The 22380-nt window shown below is 40.3% G+C and overlaps 1 protein-coding gene across 1 annotated transcript; it reads left to right on the top strand.

The window, feature by feature from the left end:
* The first annotated feature begins 3245 nt into the window (after nt 1-3245).
* Nucleotides 3246-7419, top strand: LOC117831837 (ADP-ribosylation factor-like protein 4D). The gene is made up of 3 exons (XM_034710718.1): nt 3246-3488; nt 4901-5558; nt 6413-7419. The coding sequence occupies exons 2-3, from the start codon at nt 5121-5123 to the stop codon at nt 6575-6577; spliced, it is 603 nt and encodes a 200-aa protein (XP_034566609.1). The 5' UTR covers nt 3246-3488; nt 4901-5120; the 3' UTR covers nt 6578-7419.
* The last annotated feature ends 14961 nt before the right edge of the window (nt 7420-22380 follow it).

Below are 22380 nucleotides of genomic sequence, written 5' to 3'. Positions count from 1 at the left end.
CTGTCAATACACGACACAATATATTTCATTAAACATTGAAAAGACATCACTAGCAGTGTTTCTTTGACATCCACTTTCACTTCAAGATGGAAATTATGACACTGTGGCCATCTCTCCCAAGATGAAAGTCTCTGTGAGTAGTGAAAGAGTGTATCCATTTTTTAACATGGTTACTCTCTTCCATGTAGGCTGCTGCGCTTTATTTTAATTTTTGAAACAACACAATGTGCACATATATCCTCTGGTATGTCGTGTGCTTTCGCATATCGTATAAATAATCATGGTGGGCCGCAATGGCCAAAAATGCCAGGGCCATTTTTTGGTCCCAGTCCAGCCCTGCCCGAGAGACTCAATTCCCTACCTGTGTTCGAGGTAGAGAAACTATTCACCTGTTGCCCGTGTCTATTGATGAACTGTTAAATAAAGGTCATTACCAACTGATCTCTTGGCTTCCGATACTGCTTGTGGGTCCTAACTTAACCCGTTACAATATTGCACCATTTATTTATTTATTTTCAGTGGCCCTTATCCTCTTCTGTAAAAACACAGCACAATGCAATAAAAAAAATTATCTTTGAATTTTTTCAACACTCAAACACACATAGCACATAGCCTTTGGATGCCAACAATTCTAAAAAAGTCCCACATCGGCCTCCATTACGCAGTACAAGCACAGTCATATAATACATGAAACTCCTGACACTTTTTTCTATTATGTCATAAAAAGGGTTTCTGCAGTTGGAATAATGCTAATGTAACATATAAAATGGTTATAACTATTTGGCCATATCAATGAATTTATCAATCTACCAGTCATTAGCAGATTTCATAGCAAAACAGATAAATGCCTCTCAGCAGATTACACAAAAGAGCGACTGGAGAAGAATCTTCCTCAGTTTTCATCAGAAGGTATAAAGTGTCAGTTTTTTAGCCAAATTCTTAAACGTGTCAAGGCACTTAACAGACAGTTCAGACTATTGAATAACCATTTGAAAATTGAGGCAAACAACTTAGACAACCTTATGTGACAGTTATGTCCATCCCTGTTGCCGACAGCAGAGTGCGCTAATACACCGTGCAATGAAAATCGAGCAGCAAAGCACCTTTTTTCAAACCAGAATAGATGTTTTGTGAGAATGATTGTGACCTCTAGAAGAATTCTGTACATTTTGAAATAATGTGTATCCTGGACACACTTGACAAAGCTTCCATGATGCTGACAGCGATCAACTTTCCAACTATCCTCCATTGAAATAATCACCTTCACAGCATCTATATGCTTGGATTTCAACAGGGGAATAATTTACATCATTGTTTCCTCTCATCCAATTCATCATTCAGCAGGTCATCACTTGTAACACACACACACACACACACACACACACACACACACACACACACACACACACTTGCATAGACCCACACAGCTATTGTTGCATAACAAAGAGGAACTATGTAGACCATTACCATGCAAATCCATAAAGCAGAGCCATTATGTCATTGATAGTTCACACTGATTCATGGTGACCTTGCAGCACCATGAGCTGCTGTGAATGAGATGGAACTTTTACAGATGGCTACTTAAGTTATTTTTAATCTGTATTACTCTGGTATCACTTTTTTTTGCATAGTTTTTTTCTTGCAGTTTCTTCAGAGTCTTACAAAAAGTCTACACAGCTACATTTGGTGCATATGATTAGGCCTTTATTTTTCTAATTTTGAAAAGCAAGCATCTTTTACTTTTTTGGAACCTCACCTTGACCCAAAGAACACTCCATTGTGACACCCTTAATCAAATAACTAAGAGGTGTTCAAGAAGGAAAGGTAAAGTAGGAGCTCCTGTGACAGTGATAAATTACATGCTCTTTGGAGGGGGGAAGCTCAAGCACAGAACCTTCCAATTTCAAAACCCATGCTTGATTCCCACCAACCCTCAGGGTCATGAACGGATATGATTTTATTCCCATTTAATGGAAATCATTAAACAATGTGAGATCACATTTTGACACAAGTTCTGCCACTTATCAGAAATCCATTTGATGCTACTGGAATAAAATCAATGATGTCTTTGATTTCACAATGCATTTCATTTAATTACACAAGCTTATGCACTAACTAATGATGAACACACACACACACACACGCACACACACACACACACACACACACACACACACACACACACTGATTGTAATGTTGTAATGGTATATTACTGCTTGATGTTTGACGTGTGATGCTTGACAGTGCTGTAAGATCTAGTCAAGAGCATTATTCCAGTTATGGAACCATTTATTTTGCAATGGAGGATGCTTGAGGAACAAGGCTCATGAATGCAATCTTTAAATAGATTATTCCTCTGTGTTTTAGAAGTAAGTATCAATTTTTAGCAAAACAATATATTACATAGTTGTAAGCAACATATTAAAATAACTTTTAAGCATTGATTAACATCCAAAATCTGTGACTACGTTTAAAAATGTAATGCACCAAGGATAGGTCTTTTTAACTAATCTCAACTTTATATATCTAGCACCTTTCAGCAGCCTAAAGTGCTTTACATAAGGACAGAGAGACAGAAAACAACAGAAATGTTAAGATAATAAAAGATGTGATCATGAATAAAATACTTAAAAATAATATAGATTAAATACAGTGAAATTAATAAAATAGGAGTAGAAAGAAAAGTAAAAACTAATTTGTCAGATTAAAATGTCAGATTAATACAATAAATAAATAAACAAATAAATAAATAGGATAAATAAATATAGACTAATTGAGTATTTCAACATTAATGCATTGATAATCTTAGTCAAGAGACTTATACTAATATTATTTCGACAATAACTTTTATATTTAAGTTTCATATTGAAGGATTGGAGACTTTTGCTGACAATAAAATACAGGATATAGATGTTTAAAATTATGAGATGGAGGCAGATTAAATGAGAGACAGCTTAATAATTTTAATTGTTTTTGTATTTAAAGAAAAAAAAATGTAAGATACAAAAAAAGAAAAATATTAAAATAAAAAAGTTATTCATTGTGCTCCTCAATAAATGCAAAAAAACCAATGTCAATCGAAAAGGAGAGTTGTGGTCATAAAAGCACTGATCAATTATATACCTGTCTCTTAAAACAAACTTGAAATAACAAGGCCACACATTGTCATTAAATGGAAGTATAACACATACACTGAATAGAACAGCTCTTAAAAAGCACAATAGAGTTTAATTAGTGTTATAGACCATACTCTCTCTGTCCCTCCCGCTGCTGCAACGTCATCAGCGGGGGGTTGGGAGTGCTTTGCCCGGCGCTGTGTCTCTCAGTGCTTCACACTACTCGTCGGACAAACTGAGAACACACAGCTAAACGTTGTGCATATGAGAACCAATTTATCGGGATTACATTACTATAAAATTGGATATCATTGGAATTCTTCGCACTGAAAATACTATTCAGAAGTTCACTGTGTTTGGAGTTCCTTGAAGGTGAGATACTTGAACGTTTTTACTAAACATCGAAAAAAAAACGTGTGTTCACTAAGAATGCTTGTGGACAATCCCGTGATGCTTTCGCCGCTCAGCGCATTATCCAGAGAGGATGGTTATTTTTCTCTCAATAAGAGCTTCGTTACTTTATTCAATCTTTTTTGTCTGAACTAGAGGTTTAATCGTACAAATGTAGCTTTTCCATTGAGCCCGTATTTGTTGTTTCTGGTGTCAGGAGGCTTTGTTTTTAACCGGATTACGGTCTAAACCTTGACGTCGGCTGCTGGAAACTCTCTGTAATCCCAGTGTTTCTAGGTCCGTGGAGGATACTGCTAGAACCAGAAAACACTAGGCTTCAGTTTGACAATGCTCTCTGCCCGACCAATGCAGTCTCTAAACATTCGAGGTCAAAGCCTTTAGGATAAACGTTTTTAGGCTACTTCTAATAAAAGTACTTTTCTTGAATCCTTCCATGTACTTTTCACTCTAAACCACTCAAGCCATGTCCCAGTAGACTTCCTCAAATACACATCTTTTACATGTTCTGTTGCCAACTGGTTAATATCTTTTTATTTACAGTCTATGATTAATATTAGCAATATTGAACGCAGAATTGAGTTGTTTAAGTGTTTTTTCGTTTGACAAAAAACATGCAAATGTTGATTCCTTTGCACAGATGGTTTTTCAATATTTTCTTGGTAGAATGAGTCGAAAATTGCACATATGTTGCAGTATTTTACAATGTTACAATGTCATTTAGCAGACGCTTTTATCCAAAGCGATATACATACGAGAACAAGAACAACACAAGCAAAGAAATAGACAAGATGAAACAAGATCAGTAAGAGTAACAAAGTGCTTCAAGTCCATTTGGGTGCAGGTACTGCCAAGCAGTGTAAAGGCAATGCACAAAAGTAAATAAGGAATTAAAAAAAATATATATATAAAATAAGGAACATCTACAATGAAGCAACCAACCATTTAAGACCTTCCATTATCACCATCAACAATTAACATCACCACAATAATGATCAAAGTACCAAGTGCTGGGTCACTCAAGACCTGAACACAGATATTAGATTGCAGTGGATATTATGATGCATGTTGTTTCATCGGATACATGGCCCGAAAGATAGGCAGTCTTGCAGATACATGATCCACAATATTAGGTGGTACCAGATGCATGTTTGGCACCAACAACTTTTATAAGTAAACGTGTTTCACCTTTTACATTGAATTAATGCACATTTTAATCCATCATGCCAAAGTATAAAAAGGCACATTCACATCCAACCTCTGCATGGTGGGAATTGAAGCTGCACTGATCTCAGTCAGTCTAATTACTTACAGCACAGTGCCCTTGCAATAATAGCTGACTCATGTTCTCCTCCCCCCTCTGTTTTTTCTGTCAGGTCTTCTGTTACTGCAGCCCAATGTCCTCCTGCATCAACCTTTGAAGTGAAGCCAGGAGTGTGAACTGTTCTCCAGTCAAACACGCTGTCCTTCCTGTAAACCTCAAAGTGCCTTAGTACGAGCAAAGAGAGAGAAAAGGACAAAGGGATGACCCGCTGAAGGAAATAATTTAGTCCTATGAATCTTTAGAGGGATTTCTCTGCTTTAAAGGACCTAAATATGGGGAACCAGTTAACAGAAATCGCCCCCACTACCCCATTTCTCCCGAACTTCCAGTCGTTACATATCGTAGTGATTGGTTTGGACTCTGCAGGGAAAACATCCCTCCTTTATAGACTCAAGCTGCAGGAGTTTGTTGAGACCATCCCCACCAAAGGGTTTAACATGGAGCGGATTAAAGTGCCTATGGGAAACTCCAAAAGCACCATGCTCCAGGTTTGGGATGTAGGCGGACAGGACAAACTGAGGCCGCTCTGGAAGTCATACACCAGGAGGACGGACGGACTTGTGTTTGTGGTGGATGCTGCTGAGACGGAACGCATGGAGGAGGCTAAGGTGGAGCTCAACAGGATCACCCGGTCTGCAGAGAACCAGGGGGTGCCTGTGCTGGTTCTGGCGAACAAACAGGATCGTATAGGAGCCATGTCTGCTTCAGAGGTGATTACTTTTGCACACATGAAAACAGATAATAATTTTTCAAATTGTTGGGGAGTATTTCAACAGATGTGGTATTCATTTTGTTAATTGGTGAAGCAGCAAAAAGAAGTAACAGGCGATCCATTTTTTGCACGTGGAAACTTGGACTATGTAAACGTTCCAGATGCTCTGTATTGTTTTTATGGCCATGCTCATATGCTTGATCTTATTATTGTAAGCAAATCAAGATGTTAGGCTTAAAAAGCCACTGTCACAGGGTTGGTCCAAACCTAAACATTAACAGATGCAGCAGCTTTCTCTCCACCTTTTCTCTCTCCTCCTGTTAGAGTCTGCATCAGTCACACTGGGCTGAACCAAGTGTGCTAGTGTAGGGGTGTCTGTTTTGTTAGTAGTAAGTAAGTAAGTCGACTCTTTGGGTACCGGGATACTGAAAGTTATTGCTAACTGTAAACATAAGAAGAAATTAGTTTTTTTTTGTATCACAATTAATCCAAAACCAAATCAAACGTTATATTTTTCCAACAGCCCTTGCACTAAGTGTTGATATCTCCTAAGTACCCAAATCAGGCCAGGTTAAGTCAAACTTTATTACCTCCCTATCCTCTTGTGGGATAAACAGGTGATAGTGATCAGCAGTGTGGCAAACTTGGCAACTTTCTTGTTGGATTAAGCAGCTTCTCAGAGCCCCTTAGCTCCTTTAATGGAACCCTATTTGCTAATCTGCAGTTGTTGGCACTTCCACAGCGCATTTGTTTCGCCCACAGGTTTCCACTTGGTTAGTAGTGAGATTTAGGATGTACGAGACCGAAGGTTGAATTGTGACTAACGTCATGTCCCATGCCTCTGTGTTTCAGTTGGAGAAGGTGCTCGCTCTCCATGAACTGAGCTCGTCCACGCTGCACCACACACAGGGCTGCTCAGCGCTGGACGGTCAGGGCTTACAGCCGGGCCTGGAGAAACTTTACGAGATGATCCTGAAGAGGAAGAAGATGCTCAGACACAGCAAAAAGAAGAGATGAGAAGAAGGATAGATAGGCTGACTTTGACAGAGGTGACTTTTTGAACCACTTCTTGTCTGAGGAGCTTCTCAGCAGCCATGCCTGGGACACTTTGGAACTTTGATAGGTGACACCAGAGAGAAGCTAGCCAAGTCAGGGTGTCATCTGGGAAGTTTCGAACATTGGTTTGGACGTTTGAGCCAAATGTTAACACCTTCCTTCACCTCCTTCTAGACATATGTTGTGATGACTTCTGGGCACTCTACCTTATCCTGAAAGGATCACTGCAAAGAGAGGTACAGCTCCAGAGAGAAAGACAAAGAAAACCTGTGCAATATGAACACTTCCTGATGCACTCACTCCAATGTTGAAGGATTTTATTTTTTTTATAGGATTTCTTAAGCAGACTGTACTGTCAACAGAAACCTGCAGGCTTGGCCTGAGCACACTTACTGTTCCTTTCACTACGTTTTAATGTCACACTTGAATCTAAATCTTTATGTTGCATGATGTTCACCTGATTATTTGCTTGGGAATATTAAGACAACACTTTTGGTGACCAAAATAGGAGTTTTTTTTATATTATTGTGGGTTAGAAAAAGTCCAGGATTACGCCAGGTTTGCTGCTGGGACTAAGCAACACAACACATCAGACTGAGGCTGCTGAATCCAGCCGTGATAGTTCAAACTGTTTATCATTCTTTACCAAAGCTTTTTGCTTGTTTCAGTTTGGTGTACTTCAGGGTTGGTTGAATAGTTCATTTGTTGGTCACTTGTTCAAACAAGAAAGCATTTTGGCCCTGTGTACATTTTGTTTTTGTAAATGTCAAGATATGAATAAATTATTTAGCAAGAATTCATAACACTCCAAGACTTGTCTCTTTAATTAAAGTGTCATTTTCACATGTAGGTTAAACACAGCTGAGGATTAAGTAAACCAGATTGACTAAAAGGTGCAAACAAATGATTTGCTCAGATCTGTCATGACATGCTCTTACAAACTTCAGTGGTGCATCCTGCCAGCTGGAAACAAACACTAGTGGGGTGTGACAGACTTGATGGTGACTGATTCATACTTGCAAGTTGTTACAGAAGCAGGATTACAGCTGTCACAGGGGATGATAACAATCCAATGCAGTACATTTGCCTTGGGGCGACAGTTTGGCCTAGTGGTCAAGTCATGCTGCCCTTGGCCTGCATACCACTCCACACTCTCTCCTGGTTTCCTGCTTTATCCACTGTCCTATCCTCTGAGTAAAGGCATAAAAGCTGATAGATATGACTCGAAAAATACATTTACTTCAATAAAATGATGCAATCAAGATGGTGATGTTGCTCCGGTCATTGTAAAATTTGGGGCCTTGGTAGATGTTTCAACAACATGGCAAAAGTTGGCTTTGTGTAAATGTCCGTACTGAAATAAGAGTGTAGGTGTCTGTGCTTTTAAACTCTTCAACTCTGCATATTGCAAATAAACTAACTTACAATATCCCCTTTTGATTTCATATACTCGAGAGCTGTAGAACAAGTCCATGAGTTAGACTGATAATCACCAGTGCAGGTTAGCTACATAGATATTCAACATGATACTTTTGTTAAAACTTTTACATTTTAAACCCGTTTAACTGCTATGAAAATCCAGCAAAGAGGGAGAGTGGCCATGATTCCTAAATATGTGCTCAGGAATGTTAACTCTCATGTTTTAAGAATGCTAAGTAATTATTTAGCACACCTAAGGGAATAGTACCTTATTAGAGGACTTCTGATTTGTCAGTATTTGCAGGCCTGGCACATTTACAGTAAACTGGTTCATCCTCTACACTTGAGTATTGACCTACTAATAGCAGTGAGGTTGTAATTCCATTTTGTCGTGTTTGTTGTTGTTTTTTTATTAAGATGCAAGGACAGAAATGTTTTTTGAAAATGGACACAAGTGTTTAGGAAAAACTGGTTTGTTTCACATTTACAGTTTGTAATTGTACCCAGACCCAGAAAACTTGTACAAAGTACAAACTTTGCAGTAATTGCCTCATGTTCTCCATTTAAGTAAGTTGTGTTTGTAATTATTTATAGACTATCTACTCTAATTTATTGAAATATATCAACATTCATTTCTACCTTCAACCCTCATCATGGATGAATCGATGGATGGATGGATGGATGGATGGATGGATGGATGGATGGATGGAGATGGAGATAGAGATGGATATCTAATTAGGCTTAAATAGAGAGGCTAATCTAACAAAGTCGAAGATATTTATAACCCCTCCACCCACTCACACACACTTAAATTATTTTAGAGAGCACTCACAATAGGAAATCTGTGTTTGACAGTGTGGGTGCTCTGTACTGTCCTCAAGCATGGTAGAATTCCTTGGTCTTGGCACGTTTGGAAAAGGTGGCAGTACGGTTGCTCATGCAGTAGCACAAGCACTGGTATACAGCTCCAAATTCAAGACCTTTTTTCCTTTTAAATTGTATGTGAAAACCAAGCAGCAAGCTCCAACCACGGGAATTGAAGCCAATGCAGAAAGTTTATCGAGTGTCCACTTGAGGCTGGCTCCGGAAATACTGGGAAACCACATACACACCAATTGAAAAAGACGATCTTTACAGCAGAAATAAACATGTTTACGGCCTGGTACAAAAAACAAGTGTAGTCTGGATACCTCACTTCTCGAACGGCACACACTGTACGGTTGACACATTTTTACATAATGTGACAGTTTTGATGATATTAAGATTATGAGTTTTCCATTATGAGAGGCACAGCTGACTTGATTGACAGACGGAAACACTGTAGCTGTTGGCTAGGAGGCTCGAAGCCCGCCTCTTTACCTCACACTAGCTCAACAGAAGTTAGGTTGAGTTCAGCATTTCCAATAAGGCACCTGCTGACGATTGCCTTCAAAACAACGCTTGAGAAACAGATGGGTGACCTCACGTATAATATGTCCATTATTTATACAGTCAATGGTGAAAACGTGGGATTGTCTACCAGAGGTCTACACTTTTTTTATGACAGCATACGATGGTGACATCGGCATAATGTCATAATGTCAAGAGAAAACAGTAGGACCCAAATGCTATCAGGCTGTAAAGGTTGCTCAACAAAAGCAAAAGGAAATCACCTTTCCACTGCAAGTGAATCCACAGCACAAGGGCATGTCATCAATGGTTATACTGAACCTCTCCCCCTGTCCTCCTACATGCAGCAGGTTGGCATTGACATATTGTCACTCAGTGCAAGATCATGTTAATAAATCAATTAGTTCACTTACACAATGAAATTTACCTTGATTGATCATAGTGTCATGGATAGCTACCACCGGACACGAACGCCACATTGGAAGGATTTCACCTGCTGTGGGCAAACAGGATACAGGAGCGCAAGACTGAACTAACTGGTGAAGAAGGCCAGCTCAGTCCTGGACCCTGTGAAGGTGGTGGCTGACAGGAGAATTATGGCCAATCTGTCGTCTCTGATGAAAAAGTGCTTTGACTTCCGGTGTCGAGTGAACGCTGGCGCAACTTGCTGCCGCTGCTCACCGGTAACTTTTTAAACTTTTTATGGTTCTATGACCCTGCAATTGCCTTCGCTGGAACGCGTTTAAAATCTGTCGGCACTACAGGTTGTGTGAGCCTAACTATTGTTAGCTTACCTGTCCTGTCCCGGCCTGAGCCTCACCTGGCGTCTACCAGGAAATCGACGCTGTCTGAGTCCTCTTCCACAATGTGGGCCGGTCGGACATACATCTGGCTCGTATGTGTCTGGCTCTTTTTCCTGCCTGTTCACCGTCCAGTGACGGGCTTACACCAGTACTCTGCTGCTGACCTGCTCCGGCTGCGCTGTCACCTGCCTGGACCTGCGCCAGCGGCACTCCATCTCTACCCGGACATCACCTTCCAGCCCCGCCGGCAATACATACATCCACCGAGGGTCCCGCCGGAATCTCCACCATAACAACTCAACAGCAATAAAATCCATCTGGTCCAGCTCCCGACGCCCTCCACGCTCCACCAGCCGGATTGTTGACCACAGCGTGTTAGCCCGCCTAGCCCGGTCGGCTAGCACCACCACCAGCTGCGACAACACCGCACTCAACTTTGCTCTGCTCAACATCCACTCTCTGACGGGCAAGGGACACCTCATCCAGGACCTCCTCACCGACCGTAAGCTGGACTTTCTCTGTCTAACCGAGACATGGCAACAGCTCAACGACTTTTCCCAGCTGAATGAATCCACTCCTAGTGGGTTTGTTTACACCTGTCAACCCCGTGGCTCCCTCACAAATCCCTCCATAAACTCCAACTGGTCCAGAATTCAGCTGCCCGTATCGTTGCCCGAACCCCCTCCATCCACCACATCACTCCTGTCCTCCAACAGCTCCACTGGCTCCCTGTTCAGTTCCGCATTCAGTTCAAAGTCCTTCTGTTGACATTCAAGACCATCCACAACCTTGCCCCCCCATATCTGTCCGACCTCCTCCATGTTCCCACTCCCTCCCGCTCCCTCAGATCCTCTTCCTCCATACACCTGTCTGTCCCCTCCGCCCGTCTCACCACTATGGGGAACCGAGCATTCAGCCGCTCTGCTCCCCGTCTCTGGAACTCATTGCCACGTCAACTCAGAAACACAGATTCTTTCCCCCATTTCAAATCACAACTCAAAACATATCTGTTCAAAACCGCTTAGTCCGTCTGACTCCAATTGCTCTGTCATTTTGTTATTGTTTCTATTTTTTTCTTACCCCTTGTTAGTTTATATTGTTTTCATTTCTGACTCTGATTTTGTTTCCTTTAATGTGAATTTGTGTATATATATATATATTTCTATCTGTGCGGTGTCCTAGAGTGCCGAGGAGGGCGCCTTTAAATAAAATGTATTATTATTATTATTATAAAAAAAAATTCTATATATATATTCTTGTTGAAATTCTTGTACAGTACACCTTTTTGTTTGCTGCTGTAACTCCATGAATTTCCCCGTTGTGGGACGAATAAAGGAGTATCTTATCTTATCAAAGCCGTGTGTGTGTGTGTGTGTGTGTGTGTGTGTGTGTGTGTGTGTGTGTGTGTGTGTGTGTGTGAGGAGGTGATTACATGTAATCGCGCTCAGGCCTGGTTGAGCTTGGATCAATGGGAGTGCAGGCCACTGGGGGACTGGGGAAGGGGAACGATTGTGCTTTGGCACAGCACAGGGCAACTGGGCCTAGTATGAGTGCGTCCTATTACTCTCAGAGTGTGAGCCTGCTGATAGATAGTATATATAAGGGGTAAAATGACTGTGGGGGGTATGCAGAAGACAGGGTTATGTTCTGTAGCTGTATTTGTTGTCACACAGGCATCAAACAGGATTCATGTCAGTATCCTCAGGCCTGACTTTTTATCAGTAGGTCATCCTATTATTTCTTCAACGTAGCTTTGTATCATCACCCTTCTCACTCTCTCTGTGTCATCTTGCTCCCCCACACTCCACTATATCATGGTGTCAAATACACAGGCTCAAATTACTGACCTGTTTGAGGTGTTTTTACCTTGCTGAGGAGCCTTCCTTGAGTGAAACCACTGACTGATAACATTTCAACTTTAATGACGTCAGGCTCAGCTCAGCTCAGATACCACATACCTTAGAAGGGACATACACTACTTTTTTTTCAAACTGCAATATTTGTGGGATTCATAAATCCATATCATTATTCTTACAAAATTTTTTAATGTTTGTTTTATCTGCTTTGAAAATTATCAAAAGATAGACTGTCCATCTTTATAACGCCTCATACCAAACCCATTTACTGATATAGTTCAAAAGAAAAAGAGCCTTGTGTGTCTTAATTGTTCATGCACATCTACACCTGCAGTACCAAGAGTCTCTATTGATTTCACACACAAAAAATACATTGGCAAAGGTACAACAATCACAAGTGATTCAGTTATAACATTACTGACATAGCCATGTTAGTATATAAGAACATGATGGGAATATCTGAACCTTTTTATTGATTTGTCAGCTAGCTTTGATGCATCAAAAAAAGAAAGCTAGCTTGTAAAGAAAAACAAAAAGTTGCAGACTTTTCTTTTCTGAGACAGCCAGTTCTAAACCTAGAGACATATTGAATTACATCATACAAGACAAATAAATGCACAGAATAATTTAAAGGTACAAAACAAAAGATGCAAACTTGTAGGGACCTGGACACAACAACCTTTTAACCTGACGTCAAGTCAACACTAGATCTAGTTCATATTCCAGAGGAGACAGACCTATGATTTGGGATGGGTAGGACCTGACAAACTTGGTGATTATAATTGCCGTCAACGGGGAGCCAGTTTGGCTCAGTGGTTAAATCTCTTGCGAATGCACGCTGGCTATAGTCCTTAAAGCAGACCGCCCAGGGTTTGATTTAGACTCACAGCCCTTTTCTGCATGTCTTTCCACCATCTCTCTCCAAGTTTTCTAGTCTCTCTCCTGTCTTTTGAGTTAGTTTCCCACTGTGAGGGTTGATCAATTAAACTAAAAGGTCAGTGATCCTAAACTAGACTTTTAGTTCCTTTGTCATGTCCATTGCCAACGAGTTATTAAAAAATGTTATGTAGTTTGTTTTCCCCAATATTTTGTGGATTTACTGATGTATTTGCTTTGGGTGCACATAATACTAAGTATCATGCACAAGAGGTCCGGTCCATTATGAATAGTCTGAGGAAATATCAACGGAAGCAAGGTTGTGTGCAAACTAGACTTCATACAGATACTGTACACTTGACACACAAATGCAAAACACATGCTATAAGGGAACAAAAAGAGGACAATAGAGATTTCTATACTGCTGGATTGTCAATAGGCTTTCACGTATCACACTGTGCGTGTTTGAGTTTGTGTGTGTGTGTGTGTGTGTGTATGTATGTGTGTGTGTGTGTGTGTATACGTATTGCCTCTCGCTCTTCCGTAACGCTGTAACGTAACGTGAGGTTGTACAGTGGGAAGCCCTTATTACGGCGTTGTTGACTTTGTTAAAACGCTGTTGCGATGAATGTGATGTTGCGGGAATTGCAATATGTAAGAGGCTATAGTCAAGCAGACTTTGGTTAGCACTTTCAGCCCTTTAAGTCCTTTTTGGTAAGCCCTTTTTGTCATGAACCTGAGCACAGAAAGGCGGACACAAATGCAACACACCAGACCAGAGTTCCAAAAGGCAAAGGGTTTAATCAAAAAACAGGCAGAGTCGGTACACAGGAAGGCAGTCAGATCAGGCCAAGGTAACAGACAGGCTGTTTCCGAAACGGCCTGCTACATACTACTTACTAATGTAGTAGGCAGTAGGTATTGCCTACTACATACTGCGTTTGAATTTAGTATGTAGTATAACTGTTCTGTTCGATCTGTCATGCAGCATGCTGAGCCAGACTTTGCTGGATTTCCGGTTTTGGAAAGCGGAAGTAAACAACGGCGAAGCCGATAAATAAACTGCCTTTTTAGCATCCATTTATGATTTAAAAAGTTAGGAAGTGGTTTATATGTAATTTGATAACTTTCACAGCACCCAAAAACGGATTTCCTCCCGTCAAAAAATGAGGAAAAAGAAAAAGCAGAACGAGCGCTGTGCATTGTGGGAAACAGTACGCGAGGCAGACTGGTTCGATGCATACTGAGATATTTTCCCGAATCAGTAGACATCCGGGGAGTTTTGGCATACTGCAGATTTTGCTCTTGTTCACATACTACTTACTACATACTGAATTTTGGACATATCAGTACGTACTGCTAGTATAGTAGGCGATTTCGGAAACAGCCACAGACTTGAGGCAAAAGGCGAGGTTGAAAAAGGCAGGCGGAGATCAGAAACCGGCTAGACTGCGTCATGTGGGCTATTGATGAGGATAGAATGCTGGGACGTAGACTGTAAGGTACAACGAACTGGTGACGAGACAGTGAGAAACATGAGGTTAAATACAAGAGGTAACGAGGGTGATGGGAAACAGGTGGGGAGAAACAATCAGGGAGCAGGTGTGACCAGACGGGAACACAACTGAAACAGAGACAAGGGTTAGTGATTTCAAAATAAAATAAGGAAGACAAGACATGAAGGTGTAAAATAAAAGAAATTTGACAGACATGACACTTTTTTTCAGTGAGTCGACAGAGGTCATGACCCCAAAATGTAACCTACTGAATATATCCATGAAGGATAATCTTAGAAACCTCCCTGGACCTTAAAGATTTATCAGAGAAACTCAAACTAACTCAACTCAACTCAACTTTATTTATAAAGCACTTTAAAACGACCACAGCCGGAACAAAGCGCTGTACATAAATAGACAAACAACGCAGGCATAAAAACAATTAAAACACAGGATAATAAAACAATAAAAACAATAAAACAATAAATAAAAACAAGCCATAAACTAAGTCAAGTTTCCAAGCTAATTAACCCTTCACAAGCTGTGAATGTGGTCTTTAAGATGAAGCAGTTCAGCCATCATAGACTAACATATTCACAAGTAGACATTTTAAAACCATGCTCATCATCCAAAAAATAGTTTTGGCATGTGCCAAAACACTGGAAGCCAACACTGTATCCCTGGAACACAGAGCCTTCACAAGCTAAAAGTACCAAAGCTCCCATGTGATAAGTATCAGTTGTTTATCAGTCTCAAAGGAATGTTAAAGGGCTCCCTGAGCAGCCCACCCCCACCCACATGATACGTCTGGGCTGTGCCCTGATATCCCACCAAAGCCCCCATCCCCCCTCTGTTGTAACCTCAACCACTCTACGGTGATACTCAGACCTACAGTCTAAAGGCTGATTTATACTTCTGTGTCGAATCGACGGCGTAACCTACGCCGTAGGTCCGCGTAGCTCCCGTACCTACGCAGAGGCCTACGCACGTAGCTGACGTGCACCTCCTCCAAAATGTAACTACGCGTAGAGCCGACGCGGACCGCATGCTCTGTGATTGGTCCGCTCGACGGATTTGTCTTTCCCGCATTCACAGCACTTCCGGGGTCCCGGACATCGGCCACACATCGGCCGTGTATTTCATCTCCTCCTCTCTATTCTTCATGTTATCATGTCTGTATGATAAACAGCAACATGTATCAGCTGTAGATTAACATAACACGCTCTGAATCGATGTGGAAAAGTAAACAGAGATCGTAGCGGGACCGGAAGCAGGCGACCGGCTATCAGAGAGACCGCACTGCCCTCAGGCGTTTCGGCGGAGAATTGCTGCGCGACACAGACACACCGACGCACAAGTATGAGGGGCTCATGTCCGCGTCAGCCCCTGCTGCGTAGGGCGACGCAGAAGTATAAATCAGCCTTAACTCTTACTACTGCCTGACTGGTGGCCAGCCAAACTATTGTTCCAACGTTTGTGTTGTCAGAGGGGCATTTAACCACAAAAAAGCTACACTGCCAAGGGGAGTATGAGTTTGAGTTTTCAGAACTAATGTAGCATCTTGAAAAGAGCACACTCCATGAATCTGTATTATACTGGAAAATACTTACTCTGAAGAATTCAAATTTATTTAAAAATAATTAAATATCAGCATGTTAACAGAGTCACTCATTCCATTGGCTCCACCTGGTTAAAGCACAGGCACTGCACTCCTAAAAGTGTCTCTACGTTGTCAGAAAACACTGTATATACATGCAAACCCCAACTTCAAACAGACTATTGCCATTCAAGCCCAAATTATAAAGTCCATGGAGAGTCGGAGAAGTTATGCGTTCACAGAAGTTATTAGTCTGGAACACTTGAGGTGGCCAAATGGGCGGGGCGATGCTGCAAAGTCTGCTGCTTTTTACTTTATTATGCTTACCCAAGATGTATGTATAACTAGTTTTATTGTTGCATTTATGTTATGGAAATGTCTTTATACATGTTGTTGTGATATTACAACACTGAGGCAGTCACCAATTCCAAACTTATCCTTCTCCAGTCGTCTTCACCAAACTTGCTGTACACAATCCTGATAAAAGATTAAATCAACAGTAAATGACACTACTGACAAGCTTTTTCTTGAATGTAAAGCTTAACTTCTAAAGCTAAAATTGTTTTGCATTTCTTACCCTTTTTTTACATTCATATATATGCTATATATAGATAACATAACAGAGTGAAATTGTGGTAATTGCCTCTACGAATGGAAAAAATGTGGATGACAAAAAATAATAAACAAAGAAGGTTAGATAGGAATAAAACACAGTCAATTACATCATTAAAGCAAAATAAAATGAAAAATTGAAATAAAATACAAATTGTGACGTTTTCACAAATATGCTACAAACACATTTTAAAGCCTTTTTAAAGATGTCTCATGTTATTTGGTTTTACATAGCAGTGTAACATGCAAGGCAAATATCCACATCAGTACACACCAACATTAAACAGTCGTTACAGCCGCCTAGTGAAATAAGTTCCTATTGATATTGCAATAATGTAAGTGGCTTTCACCTTCATAATTGGTCCATTTACCCAGTCCAAGAGTTTTAAATACTGAGGGTCAGATCACATGCCCAACCCCCATCAGTCACCTCTGCCATATGCTACAACCCGCAGCTTAATCCCAAAGTCCTCTTTATACCAAGAGCCATATGACACCAGACAAAGTGCAGCAAGCATTAAATATAGAATGCAATATATTGTGAAATATGGATTCATTAGACTTTAAGTTTGGTTATTCTTTATGAGGTAGTTCTATCTCTTATTCCAAGACCAATGTACAGCCTACCAATAGAGGTAACAGCTTTCAGAAAATATGGGGGGTGCTGATTATATTAGCACTCATGTGGACAAAAGTTCAAATAGCATTAGTATAATGAAATATTAAATTGTTTTTAATGTTAAGTACAGCTTATCTTTCAGATAATTTGAAAAGATCATTTTAAATTAGATTTCACCCAAAGAATATTCAAAATAAATGGCAAGCTTTTTATATTTTACAGCTCACCAAGTCTTTAACTGTTATCAACATGAGTTGAAACCTCAGTCTGTGGAAACGTGAGTTTGTTTTCTTCCACATTCGTAGCACTATTTGTTAACCACCTTTGATGGTTTAGTTGTGTCACTTTTAGAAGGTTACATCAACAACTGTTGGGCTGAATGTGTGAACGCAAGCAGACCAACTTTTCATCCTGTCTGTAAAATTTTCGCAACAAGTCATGTGAGCTGATGTGTGAAAGCAGCAGTTGAGCATCAGGCGAGTATGAGGGGATGAGGATATTTAGATCAGACGACCAGTGAAGCTACTTTGTACACGTTACTATGTATGCCAACATGTTCTTCTTTACTTATTAATTTCTATTGTGAATATGTTCAAAGACACAAAGCGTTGGCATAAAGTCAAAGAAACTGTCAACACTGCGTCCGACTCTGCTTCACATCACTGGTCAAACCCTCTCGTGCCCACTTAATGCTTAGTCAATCCAATTATCCCGATTGGAGGTTTGCTCCTGCTGCGACTCAGCTGTTGACATAATAAGTAAATAGCAGGATTAGTGAGTCAGCAGAATGTTGAGGAAAACCCTCCACATGAAAAGTCTTAAGCCAACCAGAGCCGACTTTGATTTAATCTGGCAGCTTGTTGGACAGTTTTCTTCCCTCTTATTTTTCTGTCTTTCATCCTGTGTCTTTGTCTCCTACATCTGGCACCTTTCCTTCACACTACTCCCTTTAAAGCAGTTTTTCTAACCTCTGACCTTTTTATCTTCTGTGGACTCTGTTTTATTTACTTGTCTCTGACTCTCTGATCACAGAATACAAAAAAGATAATCTGTCACTTTCTCTCAAGACAAGGAACCAAGAAAAAAATGTGTCTTTTTGTTTGGGTGTTTGCAATTAATAAATCATGGCCACTCAAGCAATTATTTCATGACGTTGATTTTTTTTCCCCCTCTAATGTTGCTGGGGGGGTCGTGCAGTTTTACATGAGCTTAATGTGTACTGGGACAGTATAGATGATTGATTAATCAAATTACTACTGACCTCTTTGTCATTGACATTAGCAGGCTTTTTAATTTAAAAAATGGCAACACTAAAGGAATAGGTTTTTATTTTTATTTTTGTGTGGGGTTGTATGAAGTACCTATTGATAGTATTGCATTTCCTACAGGAAATGTTGGTCAGCTCAGCCCACTTGTTGAGCAAAAGAGCGGACAGCCAGCGCAAAAGCTAGGCTATTAACTGCTACATACAGAGTCAACTTTCTCATATCATTTAGCTAATTTACAGAAGACTAACCCAAACACCAATGTCAGTGTGAATGTGTGCTATATTCATTGTGCAGATCATGAGTCATACCATTATGCATTAATAAAACAGTGAGAGGGAGAATCACCTCATTAAACTAGACTTCAAAGAAACCTGTCCCTTTAGTTCTTTTGGTTAAGGCCTGTCACTTAGTTGTATTACTCTATAGTTGATTCTCCATGTGAAATAGCTATGTTAGCTACTGTTTCAATGTAGCATCCTCAACACCAGTAAATAACATCCTTAAAATAAGCTGGTATACAGACGTTCCAGTCCTACACATGGTTTCATTCAGCAAGGATAAGCTGTTTTCCTTTAACTGTGGTCAAGACTGGTCTCTCTCATATATCACGGGTAATGATGTCAGCAGGCCACACGACCCCGAATCAGGACTGAAGATGTCAAGCTCTGGATCTACTTTACATTTTACTTCTACTTCACCACTCTTCGTCTTCCATTTTACTTCACTTATTTCTGTGATAAAGCTCCTCGCATAGGTTAACAAACAGGGAATCATAAATTTGGATAAAAAAAAAAGTTGTGTCACAAGCTAATCAGTTTATTCATATAACTCTCTCTTTTCCAATATAGACATGAGAGTTGACTTTCTTCTTCTCTGCTCTTCTATGTTTCTCTCTGATGTGTTTCCACTCTCAGAGCAGCATGGTATTTTTAGAAGGCGTTGTGGTTTCTGATGGGTATCTTCATGTTTGTCCACCCGGGCCTTCCCGTATAAAGGGAGGCTCCATCTTCACGCACAATTTCAGATGAGACATTCCTCCCAAAAATAGATGTGAGTGTGTTTAAACATTGTGTCACCACTATCTGTGAAGTTTTAACATGAAAAGAAAATGTTCCATTCTTTACTGAGGTAAACCTTGAATGTATATCAGTCCAACCCATGTGCTAGTTCTTGAGTGTCATTAGATCCTTTTCTCTGGTCTCCCCAAATCACCCAATCTTTACCACACTGAATCCTGGATACTTCAAAAATGTACATCTCCCCCCACATTGAAATAACTCTGTAATGCCCTGGTTGTGAAGGCATTTTCATGGTGCACTTCTTTAAAGAGACAATACACATAGCAAACAAACAGATTAAGGAAGAGACTTGTTTTTTTGTGGGGTTTATAACCACAGTGATGTGGTATTCTCACATCAAATAGTGGCATGCTTGTGGTTTCCATACTCCAAACCTTATTGGGAGATTGTCATGCAGCGTGGGATTCACACTGTTTGGGTCTTGCAGTGTTGCCATGCCATGGTTTTGTCTTGGTTTGAACCCCTTCAAAGTCTTAATCTTGGTTTGCACTCAATACACTCTGGTCTTGGTCATGACTTGGTCTTGACTACAGCACTGGTTCCTTTGTTTGTTTGACCAGATGACTTAACTTCATAATATATGTAAATTGAGACACACCAATGGAATACAGCAAATTACTCTGACAGAATAGACAGTACGACGATCCGAGCTGGGCACACATGTATTTTTGGTTATTTTAATGTGGACCTTGATTTGAAAAGCGTCCATCAAAACATTTTACTTGTGTTGAATTCAGTTTGGAATTCAGTGGAATGATGCGCTGACTGAACGAGCTCCCCATCAGCCACAGCTCATCATGGAGAGGGTGAGAGGGGTTGTCCAGGATGGCTCGCAGTTTGTCCATCAACCTCCTCTCAGCCACTGACTCCAGACTGTCCAGTTCTAGGCCAACCACAGAGCGGGCCTTCTTTACCAGCTTGTTGAGCTTGCTGGCCTCACCCGTCTTGATACCTCCACCCCAGCACGCCACAGCAAAGAAGAGAGCACTGGCCACCACAGACTGATAGAAGGTCTTCAGAAGCCTGCTGCAGACACTGAAGGACCTGAGTCTCCTCAGGAAGAACAGTCTTGGAGAGTATCCAGCTTACATGTCCTGACAGATAAACAGCAGATACATTATACTGTTCATGGGGAACAGACATAGATGCAGGTTCAAACATTAGATGCCAGGTTCTTATTTTATTTAGCTCCTTTGAAAAGAGAGTCTCAAGACCTCAAGCATTTGAGGAGACTAATTCAGATCTTAGGGTCTACTAATTTGACATTCAAATGTCATAGAGTCCTCTCTGAGGTACACTAACAACACCTTGAGTAGAGAACAGAGGTGTTTGACTCATGGAGAACAAAATTCAACAATATGCAGTGGAGCCTGCTTAGATTTGGTTGTGTTAGATTAAAAAAAAATTTTTTTTTAAAGAGTTGTATTAGACCCAAAAGCATGTGATGTGAGCATGTATTAGCATTGTTGCAGCAAAGGACGGCCCATGGAGATTGTCTGTTACTTTATTCTTTATTCTTTATTGGGATCCCCATTAGCTTCCACAACGTGGTCGCTAGTCTTCTTGTGGTCCACACGTAACAATAAAAAACAGTAATTTACAATCACAATTCAAAACATCTTAAAATATATAATAAAATATTGCTGAACATGAAATAAACCATAGCAACCATGAGGGAAAAAAATCTAAAAGAGAAATAGAAAATAATACAAATAATACAGAAACAGTCAGAAGTTCACAACAGATAATAATTGAGTCTATCTAAAGCTTAAAACAAACCTTTTGATTACTTTTTTTAAAAGAGATTTTGTTCTTGAGTTTTCTATTAGTGATGGGAAGCATATTCCAGGAAGTAAATCCTCTATATAAAACAGTTCGCATCAAGGAATTTGTCCTTGGGCTTGGTAAGGCCAGAAGCTCTGAACTCAATTGACGCGTAGTGTGCTTGTGGCACGAACCTATGTACAGCAGCTTTTCTTGAAAGAAGGTTGGGGTGCTTTTCCAGACTGTGTTATGCATGAAGTTCAAGATATTTGTTTTTATTTTTTCCTCCACTGTCAGCCAATGTAACTGATTGTGCATCTCACAGACGTTGGTACGGAAATTGCAATGTAGCGCTAATCTGGCAGCTCTGTTCTGTGCGAGTTGAAGTCTTTTAAGGTGCTTCTCAGCAGCACAAGACCAGATAACCGGATAGTACTCCAATTGTGACAGCACAAGTGACCGAACAACATCAATCACAACAGACTGTGGAACATAAGCAGAACATTTCCTTGTGACCGCAATGCTCTTTCCCATCTTGGATATAATATAATCAATGTGGTCCAACCAAGATAGAAGGTTGTCCAGAATAACTCCCAATAATTGGGTTTTAGTAACCTGCTCGACTGACATCCCATCTATAGATAATTTGAGTGCTGAAGCATTAGCAACAGTTGTTCTACTACCAAAAACAATAAAATAAGTTTTGGCAATATTTAGTTTGTTCATTTTCCCCCAGTTAGAGATATTAAATAACTCTACATGAAGAATCTCTCTAAGATTTTCTAGTGTTGGAGATGAGCAGAACAGAGTTGAGTCATCAGGATACATAACTACATTGGCAATGCTAACAGAGTAAGGTAAATTATTTATAAATATAGAAAATAAAAATGGTCCCAAGCAACTCCCTTGAGGAATACCACAACATATATTTTTACTTTCAGTTACTTTCCATTAATAAACACTTGCTGTGTTCTGCTGGACAGGTA

This window comes from Notolabrus celidotus, chromosome 20 (assembly GCF_009762535.1).
Source record: "Notolabrus celidotus isolate fNotCel1 chromosome 20, fNotCel1.pri, whole genome shotgun sequence".
Lineage (NCBI taxonomy): Eukaryota > Metazoa > Chordata > Actinopteri > Labriformes > Labridae > Notolabrus > Notolabrus celidotus.
This window is presented reverse-complemented; position numbering and strand designations above follow the sequence as displayed.

What these genes read in the sequence shown, in the direction of transcription:
- LOC117831837 (XM_034710718.1), top strand. Translation starts at nt 5,121, where the DNA reads ATGGGGAACCAGTTAACAGAAATCGCCCCCACTACCCCATTTCTCCCG. An exon ending in GAGCCATGTCTGCTTCAGAG is followed by an intron (nt 5,559 to 6,412) that starts GTGATTACTTTT and finishes TCTGTGTTTCAG; the next exon opens with TTGGAGAAGGTGCTCGCTCT.